The 9505-nt window shown below is 54.2% G+C and overlaps 1 protein-coding gene across 1 annotated transcript in view; it reads left to right on the top strand.

Annotated features, from left to right (window-relative positions):
* LOC132814035 (multiple epidermal growth factor-like domains protein 6) overlaps window positions 1–7312 on the top strand; it is a 36006-nt gene extending 28694 nt beyond the window's left edge. The window contains exons 25-31 of the mRNA XM_060823353.1: window positions 77–232; window positions 682–834; window positions 1447–1608; window positions 2163–2318; window positions 3929–4096; window positions 5360–5515; window positions 7239–7312. Coding sequence (XP_060679336.1) covers window positions 77–232; window positions 682–834; window positions 1447–1608; window positions 2163–2318; window positions 3929–4096; window positions 5360–5515; window positions 7239–7312 — 1025 coding nt within the window. The remainder of the gene's footprint in view (window positions 1–76; window positions 233–681; window positions 835–1446; window positions 1609–2162; window positions 2319–3928; window positions 4097–5359; window positions 5516–7238) is intronic.
* The last annotated feature ends 2193 nt before the right edge of the window (window positions 7313–9505 follow it).

Here is a 9505-nt window from a genome sequence, read left to right as displayed (position 1 = left end):
GGCCTGTGTCTGTAAAGGAGGGCGGTATGCTCAGGACAGGCTCTGTAATAATGTCTCAATATCTGTGCCCACACAGAGGGAGAGTCCCAGTGCCCACACAGCCGTACCCTGGGCAAGGTCTGTAACATGACGTTAGGAGATGAGTGTGAGGCTGATACTGACTGTGACCGTTGGCAAATGTGCTGTGACGCTGGCTGTGGAAAAAGATGTGTTTTCCGATTCTTCAAAGGAGGTGAGGGGTCATCTGGTGATGGTTGTGGTGTGGGGGGATGTTATGGGGGGGACAAGGGATAGAGGAGCATGACTCTATATATAACCCGGTGCTGGGAGTGTTTGATGGGAACAGTGAAGAGGGAGATTTCCTCTGTACCTTACCCCATGCTGTCCCTGTCCTGGGCGTGTTTGATGGGGACAGTGTAGTGGGAGATTTCCTCTGTACCTTACCCCATGCTGTCCCTGTCCTGGGAGTGTTTGATGGGGACAGTGTAGAGGGAGATTTCCTTCCAGGGTAAAACAATAAGGAGGGATGTATTCTTCACACTGTGCTGTGTGTATGATCGTTGGGGACCATGCAGACTGAGAGAGACTTGCTCAGTTTCCACCCTGTCCATCTGGAGGTGTTTATCCTGAGACTCGGACTGAGCTTTAACCCAGTCTTTTCCCTTTCCTTCTTCTCTCCAGAGAATGGGAGCTGCCCGGATGCCAGGCGCCTTACCCCGATGTGCAATGTTAACTACGGCCAGGAGTGTACAAATGACGATGACTGTGATCTGTGGCTCTCGTGCTGTGAGGCCGGATGTGGGAAGAGATGTGTCCATCGGTATCACAAACGCGGTGAGGATGACTGACCCTCCCATTCCCTCCTTTAGCAAACACTGCACACACCTGGTGGAGTCACTCTGACTGAGGCAGAGACCCCTGTCTGTCCCAGGAACCCAATCTCCCTGCCCCCTGCAGTTAGAGTATTCAGTTTGAGGATGTCCCCTCTCAGTAGGAGACTCCTTCCCAGGTCTCAGCTCATCCACAGCCATTTCAGGATCATTCCCAATGGGAGTGAGTCTCCCCCAGTCTACTAAATCCCATTGGAAAGCCAGCCCCAGTCTGCCCAATCCTGTTGTCATCAGCTTGTTCCCATTGGAAGGTGCTGCTCATAAAACTGACAGCCATTTGCCACCCTCTCTGTATTCCCCCATTCCCGTTTCCCCCACTCGCAGCTCCCCCCACTCCCATTTCACCTTCCTCACTGAGCTGTCATGTTTGGCCAAGCCAGAATGGAAACCAATGTGAAACCCTCCCTCCTCATTGTCAGACTGCCATACCCAATCTACCCCTTTGTCTCCAGGCTTCCCCTTGTTTTTCCCTGGATGATCCCATACTCCGTATAACCAGGGCGGTGCTGAATTTCCATCCAGCCTCTCACTGAATTCGGATTTGTCCCGAACACAGGAAAGCGAGACGCAGAGTGTCCCAAACCATTCCAGATGCAACATATCTGTGACCGGGACGATGCCGAGGAGTGTGAGGTAGACGAGGACTGCGCAAGGTGGAAGCAGTGCTGTAACGTCGGGAACTGCGGCAAACGCTGCGTCTATGGGGTCCACAGGCAAGGTGAGGAAGGGAGAACTCTTCTCTCAAAGAGGAGAGTGTACGAGAGAGGTGCAGTTCTGTGAAGCAAGAGAGAGGTGCTCATGTGTGAGGGAGAGGGGTTAGCTCGCTGTGTGTGTGTGAGAGGAGAGTGGTCCCTGTGTGTGTGTGTGTGAGAGGAGAGTGGTCCCTGTGTGTGTGTGTGTGTGTGTGTGTGTGAGAGAGGAGAGTGGTCCCTGTGTGTGTGAGGGAGAGGAGAGTGGTCCCTGTGTGTGAGAGAGGAGAGAGCGTTCCTGTGTGTGAGGGAGAGGAGACAGCGTGCCTGTATTTGTGATCGAGTGGAGAGTCTTCCCTGGGTGTGGTGGAGAACAAAGTGGTTCGTGTGAGTGCGAGATGTAAACAGAATGTGGGTGTGAGGGGAGATGACCAGAAAGTACAGTCCCTGTGGTGGATCAGCAATGATGTTATTGAGCGATTGGGGCAGGCCAGATGATCTGAATGGTCTCCTTGATGTTTTGAACTGTTAACCCTGTCCAGCAGCAGTTTAGTTTGAGCTCAGAGTCATGCTTTCCCCACAGAGGAAGCCTTTGAATGTCCAGCAGAATCTCGTCTCCAGCCCATTTGTCAGATGAAACTGGGCTCTCAATGTTCCACTGATGACGACTGTGATATCTGGCAAAAGTGTTGTGAGACTGGATGTGGGAGGAGATGTATCATGAGCTTCAAGCCTGGAGGTAAGGAGGAGAGATCCCCTCAGAGCCACGTCACTGTATCTGGGTGGGAGAGAGAGCTGTCTGTCTCAGACTCAATTCTCACATTCCTCTCCTGACTAACCTCACCATTCCCATCTTCCATGGTGTTCAGCTCATTGTGAAACACTGCGGTCTCTCCGATCTCTGTTCCCCCATCCAATCCTGAGTGTCACACACTGAGTCTGGTTCACACACCACCATGTGGGATTGGCAACACCCAATGGCTCGCTGTGCAATACTGCCTCCTGCTGTACACACACCATAATTGTCTTCAAATCCAATCATATCTGTACCCGCCTCTGGCTGTTACACCCCACCTACTTCTGTAACCCCCGCCAGGCCCTACACCTCTCTCTATCTCTGTAACACCCCCCTCCTTATCTCTGTAATGCTCTAACCCCCTCCCTATCCCTGTACCCCCCCTACAGCCCACTCCCTATCTCTGTAATCCCCTACACCCCCTCCCTGTCTCTGTAACCCCCCTACACCCCTCCCTATCTCTGTAACCCCCCTACACCCCCTCCCTATCTCTGTAACCCCCTACACCCCCTCTCTATCTCTGTAACCCCCCTACACCCCCTCCCTGTCTCTGTAACCCCCTACACCCCCTCCCTATCTCTGTAACCCCCTCCAGTCCCTGCACCTCACCCTATCTCTGTACCCCCCTACACCCCCTCCCTATCTCTGTAACCCCCTACACCCCCTCCCTGTCTCTGTAACCCCCCTACACCCCCTCCCTATCTCTGTAACCCCCTACACCCCCTCCCTGTCTCTGTAACCCCCCTACACCCCCTCTCTATCTCTGTAACCCCCTACACCCCCTCCCTATCTCTGTAACCCCCTACAACCCCTCCCTGTTTCCTTAACCCCCCTACACCCCCTCTCTATCTCTGTAACCCCCTACATCCCCTCCCTGTCTCTGTAACCCCCTCCAGTCCCTGCACCTCACCCTATCTCTGTACCACCGTACACCCCCTCCCTATCTCTGTAACCCCCTACACGCCCCCCTCCCTGTCTCTGTAACCCCCTCAAGTCCCTGCACCTCACCCTATCTCTGTACCCCTCTACACCACCTCCCTATCTCTGTAACCCCCTACACCCCCTCCCTATCTCTGTAACCCCCTACACCCCCTACCTATCCCTGTAACCCCCCTACACCCCCTCCCTATCTCTGTAATCCCCTACACCCTCTCCCTATCTCTGTAACCCCTTACACACCCTCCCTATCTCTGTAACCCCCTAAAGCCCCCTCCCTATCTCTGTAACCCCCTAAAGCCCCCTCCCTATCTCTGTAACCCCCCTACACCACCTCCCTATCTCTGTAACCCCCTACACCCCCTCTCTATCTCTGTAAACCCCTGCACCCCCTACCTATCCCTGTAACCCCCTACACCCCCTCCCTATCTATGTAACCCCCTACACCCCCCCCCTCCCTATCTCTGTAACCCCCTCCAGCCCCTGTACCTCTCCCTATCTCTGCCACCCCCTCTAGCTCCTGTTTCTCTGCTGTCTGTGAGAGATGTTTCCCAGGGAAGGGTCTCTGTTGGATCAGCAGTTGTGGTGAAGGCTGTTCTTCTCTCTCTCTCTCTCAGTGTCTCCTAAAGGCCAAGGATCCACATGTCCGGACACGACCAGACTGCATTATGTCTGTCGGATGAACTTCACCGCTCCCTGCGATGGAGACGATTCCTGTGGTCACTGGGCATCGTGCTGTAACACGGAATGTGGACCTCGATGTGTGTCACAGTGGTTTGCGAGAAGTAAGCCCCTCTCACCCCCAACCTATGCTCCCCCAGCAGGTCAGAGGACATTCAGTGACGGGGTCTCCTTCGCATGGGAGGGCAGGGCTTTGTCAGGCTAGACCCGCTGTGGTGTGGACACCGGGATGTAAGTCCCGCTCCAGCATTCCGGGATAAACATATAGCCTTGTTAGCAACCGGAAAGGTAGCTTTGTACAGGTACAGCTGTGTCTCACAAGCTTGACTGAGCCTGTATTTTTGAGAAAGTGAGAAAGGTGATTGGTGAGGGCAGGCCAGTGGGTATTGTGGATAGGGATTGTACCAAGGCCTTTGACAAGGTCTCTCATGGTAAACCAGAACAGAAGGTGAATATACACGGGATCCACAGAGAGCTGGTAAGATGGATCCACAACTGGCTCAGTGACAGAAGCACAGAGAGTAGCAGTGAAAGGGACTGGAGAACTGTGATGGGTGGTGTCCCACAGGGATTTGTGCTGTGACCCCCACCTTGCCATTTACCAGATATATAGGAGGAGAATGAAGGTGGCCCGATGAATATGTTAGTGAACGTCACACAGGGTTAGGGGGAGCTGTAGATATGGAGGAGGATTGCCCGAGGACAGAGCAGGATGGAGATAGACCGGAGGATTGGGTGAAGAGATGGCAGATGGAGTGTAATCTGAACAAATGTGAGGTGATGTGTTTTGGGAGATCGAATAAGCCTGGTTTGTTTTCACGTGAACATGGAAAGGATGAGAGTCGACCTGATAGAAGGTTCATCTCTTACAAACAGAATGTATCGCCTGGTCAGTTTTACTTTCCCAGGACAGAAATGTCAATGACTAGAGGAGCACAGATTTGGGGTAAAAGGGGAGACAGTGGGAGGCAGGTTTGTTGAACACAGAGTGGGGTCAGTATGTGGAATATGCTGTCAGGGGGTGGTGGTGGAGGCAGGTACAGCAGCGATGTTGAGGAGGCACATTGACAGATTGAGGAACTGATCGGGGATAAAGGGATGTGATAACCCAAGAGATAAAAGGTTTTCAGGAGTTTATCACCACGGAAAGGGGAAAGTGATGCTGTCAGAGCAGGAGAGCAGTTGGAGGGAAAGGAGGAAGCAACAGTAAGTGAGAGGGTTATTGCAGAGGGTGGGCAGTAGAATGAGCATTCCCTGGTTTGGGAATGGAGGGAGGGTGGGGAAGAGATGAGGAAGGTGTGAAGGAGTATGTGAAGGGCCCTGTGTGGGACTCTGTAACTGTGTCTGTCCTACCTTCCCATTTACAGAGCCTGCTGACCAGTGCCCAGAGGAGGACAGCCTCTCCATGTTCTGTCAGATCAGCACCGGGCGTTCCTGTAATGACAACGGGGACTGTGATGGATACCACTCGTGTTGTGATGCTGGCTGTGGGAAGAAATGCATCCCAAAGTGTTTCACAGGAGGTGAGAGAGAGAGAGAGAGAGAGAGTGTGTGAGAGAGGGAAACACATCCAATGTGAGGGACACAGACACTGTCCAGAGAATACAGATTCCCCAAGGGCATCCTGGAATCCCGGCTCTGATCCCCCTTCCCAGGTTAGCGAGGGATTGGCGTTCGGCAGAACAGGACCGCGTTTCTAATCCCTGTGTTTGGGTAAAGGGTGGATTGTGGTGTGAAACAGACAGGTATCCTGTTCCCAATCCCTGTCCCTGGGTTAGGGAGGGATTGTGTTGTGAAACAGACAGGGATCCCGTTCCCAATCCCTGTCCCTTTGTTCGGGAGTGATTGTGATGTGAAACAGACAGGGATCCCGTTCCCAATCCCTGTCCCTTTGTTCGGGAGGGATTGTGGTGTGAAACAGACAGGGATCCCGTTCCCAATCCCTGTCCCTGGGTTAGAGGTGGATTGTGGTGTGAAACAGACAGGGATCCCCTTCCCAATCCCTGTCCCTGGGTCAGGGAGGGATTGTGGTGTGAAACAGACAGGGATTCTGTTCCCAATCCCTGTCCCTGGGTTAGGGAGGGATTGTGGTGTGAAACAGACAGGGATCCCGTTCCCAATCCCTGTCCCTGGGTTAGAGGTGGATTGTGGTGTGAAACAGACAGGGATCCCGTTCCCAATCCCTGTCCCTGGGTTAGGGAGGGATTGTGGTGTGAAACAGACAGGGATCCTGTTCCCAATCCCTGTCCCTGGGTCAGGGAGGGATTGTGGTGTGAAACAGACAGGGATCCTGTTCCCAATCCCTGTCCCTGGGTCAGGGACGGATTGTGGTGTGAAACAGACAGGGATCCCGTTCCCAATCCCTGTCCCTGGGTTAGAGAGGGATTGTGGTGTGAAACAGACAGGGATCCCGTTCCCAATCCCTGTCCCTGGGTCAGGGAGGGATTGTGGTGTGAAACAGACAGGGATCCCGTTCCCAATCCCTGTCCCTGGGTTAGAGGTGGATTGTGGTGTGAAACAGACAGGGATCCCGTTCCCAATCCCTGTCCCTGGGTTAGAGGTGGATTGTGGTGTGAAACAGACAGGGATCCCCTTCCCAATCCCTGTCCCTGGGTCAGGGAGGGATTGTGGTGTGAAACAGACAGGGATCCTGTTCCCAATCCCTGTCCCTGGGTTAGGGAGGGATTGTGGTGTGAAACAGACAGGGATTCCGTTCCCAATCCCTGTCCCTGGGTTAGAGAGGGATTGTGGTGTGAAACAGACAGGGATCCCGTTCCCAATCCCTGTCCCTGGGTTAGGGAGGGATTGTGGTGTGAAACAGACAGGGATCCCGTTCCCAATCCCTGTCCCGGGGTTAGAGAGGGATTGTGGTGTGAAACAGACAGGGATCCCGTTCCCAATCCCTGTCCCTGGGTCAGGGAGGGATTGTGGTGTGAAACAGACAGGGATCCTGTTCCCAATCCCTGTCCCTGGGTTAGGGAGGGATTGTGGTGTGAAACAGACAGGGATTCCGTTCCCAATCCTTGTCCCTGGGTCAGGGAGGGATTTTGGTGTGAAACAGACAGGGATCCTGTTCCCAATCCCTGTCCCTGGGTTAGGGAGGGATTGTGGTGTGAAACACACAGTGTCCTACTCTCCGGGAATATGAGTGCACGCTGTTTGGATGTTGTGGTCTGTCTGATGCCTCTGTTACATCTCAGTTAAGTCGTCTGTCTCTCCTCAGTCCTTTCTCTGTTCCCACTGCAGGCCAAGAGAGAGGAATTGTGTGTGAGCTGTCTGGTGTACTGCAGCAGATCATGGAGTGGTGTTGTGAAGGCTGAGTTATCCCACCCTCTCTCCAATTCCCAGCTTCCTTCACAAGGCACTGGGCTCCCTTCTGTCAGAGAGATGGGAGAGTGGGATGTTTATCTGTTGTCTGATTCTATCCCCCATCTCCCTGTGTTTGTCTTCACAGAGAACAGAACCTGTCCCATTGCAAGGAGGCTGACGATGTTGTGCAACACGACCCTGGGAAAAGACTGCAAGAACGACACGCAGTGCGACGTGTGGCAGAGGTGCTGCCTGGCCAAGGGCTGCGGTGGGAAATGTGTCCCAACATTCATCAGGAAATGTGAGTATCCATCACTGCATTGCTTCCCACAGGTTTGTCTGATAATCCCGAGTGAGCTGAACAGGGCCAATGTGAGCAATGTAGAGGGAGCTTTACACTGTACCTATGAGCATGGTGTCTCTATCCTGGTAGTGTTTGATGAGTCGACGCTGTACAGGAAGCATTACTCTGTATCTAATCCCACTCTGTCCGTGTGGTGGGAGTGTTTGATAGAGGACAGTGGAAAGATTACACTGTATGTAAACAAATTGACCAAGTGAAAACCCGTTCTCTCCTTCAGTTTTGCGAAAGAAATGCCCAGAACATTCCCGTGTGTCTTTTCTCTGCAAGAAAAACCGGACTCGATCGTGTGAGGATGATGATGATTGTCCTTCCTATGAACAGTGCTGTGAGATTGGATGTGGCAAGAAATGTGTCTCCTCATTCAGGCAAGGTAAGGATTATGGTCTGACAGAGTGTCAGTAGGGGAATGGTCTGGGGCAAGATAGTTCAGCACAACAGAGACTGCAGGGTGCAGACTGAGGGAGACCCGAGACTGCAGGGTGCAGACAGAGAGAGACCCGAGACTGCAGGGTGCAGAGTGAGAGAGACCCGAGACTGCAGGGTGCAGACTGAGAGAGTCCCGAGACTGCAGGGAGCAGACTGAGAGAGACCCGAGACTGCAGGGTGCAGACTGAGAGAGACCCGAGACTGCAGGGAGCAGACTGAGAGAGTCCCGAGACTGTAGGGAGCAGACTGACGGAGTCCCGAGACTGCAGGGAGCAGACTGAGAGAGAGAGACCCGAGACTGCAGGGAGCAGAGTGAGAGAGTCCCGAGACTGTAGGGAGCAGAGTGAGAGAGTCCCGAGACTGCAGGGAGCAGACTGAGAGAGACCCGAGACTGCAGGGAGCAGACTGAGAGAGACCCGAGACTGCAGGGAGCAGACTGAGAGAGACCCAAGACTGCAGGGAGCAGAGTGAGAGAGTCCCGAGAATGCACGGAGCAGAGTGAGAGAGTCCCGAGAATGCAGGGAGCAGAGTGAGAGAGACCCGAGAATGCAGGGAGCAGAGTGAGAGAGACCCGAGACTGCAGCGAGCAGACTGAGAGAGACCCGAGACTGCAGGGAGCAGACTGAGAGAGACCCGAGACTGCAGGGAGCAGACTGAGAGAGTCCCGAGAATGCAGGGAGCAGAGTGAGAGAGACCCGAGACTGCAGCGAGCAGTCTGAGAGAGACCCGAGACTGCAGGGCGCAGACTGAGAGAGTCCCGAGACTGCAGGGAGCAGACTGAGAGAGACCCGAGACTGCAGGGAGCAGACTGAGAGAATTCAGAGACTGCAGGGAGCAGACTGAGAGAGTCCCGAGAATGCAGGGAGCAGTCTGAGAGAGACCCGAGACTGCAGCGAGCAGTCTGAGAGAGACCCGAGACTGCAGGGAGCAGACTGAGAGAGTCCCGAGACTGTAGGGAGCAGACTGACGGAGTCCCGAGACTGCAGGGAGCAGACTGAGAGAGAGAGACCCGAGACTGCAGGGAGCAGAGTGAGAGAGTCCCGAGACTGTAGGGAGCAGAGTGAGAGAGTCCCGAGACTGCAGGGAGCAGACTGAGAGAGACCCGAGACTGCAGGGAGCAGACTGAGAGAGACCCGAGACTGCAGGGAGCAGAGTGAGAGAGACCCAAGACTGCAGGGAGCAGAGTGAGAGAGTCCCGAGAATGCAGGGAGCAGAGTGAGAGAGTCCCGAGAATGCAGGGAGCAGAGTGAGAGAGTCCCGAGAATGCAGGGAGCAGAGTGAGAGAGACCCGAGAATGCAGGGAGCAGAGTGAGAGAGACCCGAGACTGCAGCGAGCAGACTGAGAGAGACCCGAGACTGCAGGGAGCAGACTGAGAGAGACCCGAGACTGCAGGGAGCAGACTGAGAGAGTCCC

This window comes from Hemiscyllium ocellatum, unplaced genomic scaffold, assembly GCF_020745735.1.
Source record: "Hemiscyllium ocellatum isolate sHemOce1 unplaced genomic scaffold, sHemOce1.pat.X.cur. scaffold_640_pat_ctg1, whole genome shotgun sequence".
Classification (NCBI taxonomy): Eukaryota; Metazoa; Chordata; class Chondrichthyes; order Orectolobiformes; family Hemiscylliidae; genus Hemiscyllium; species Hemiscyllium ocellatum.
This window is presented reverse-complemented; position numbering and strand designations above follow the sequence as displayed.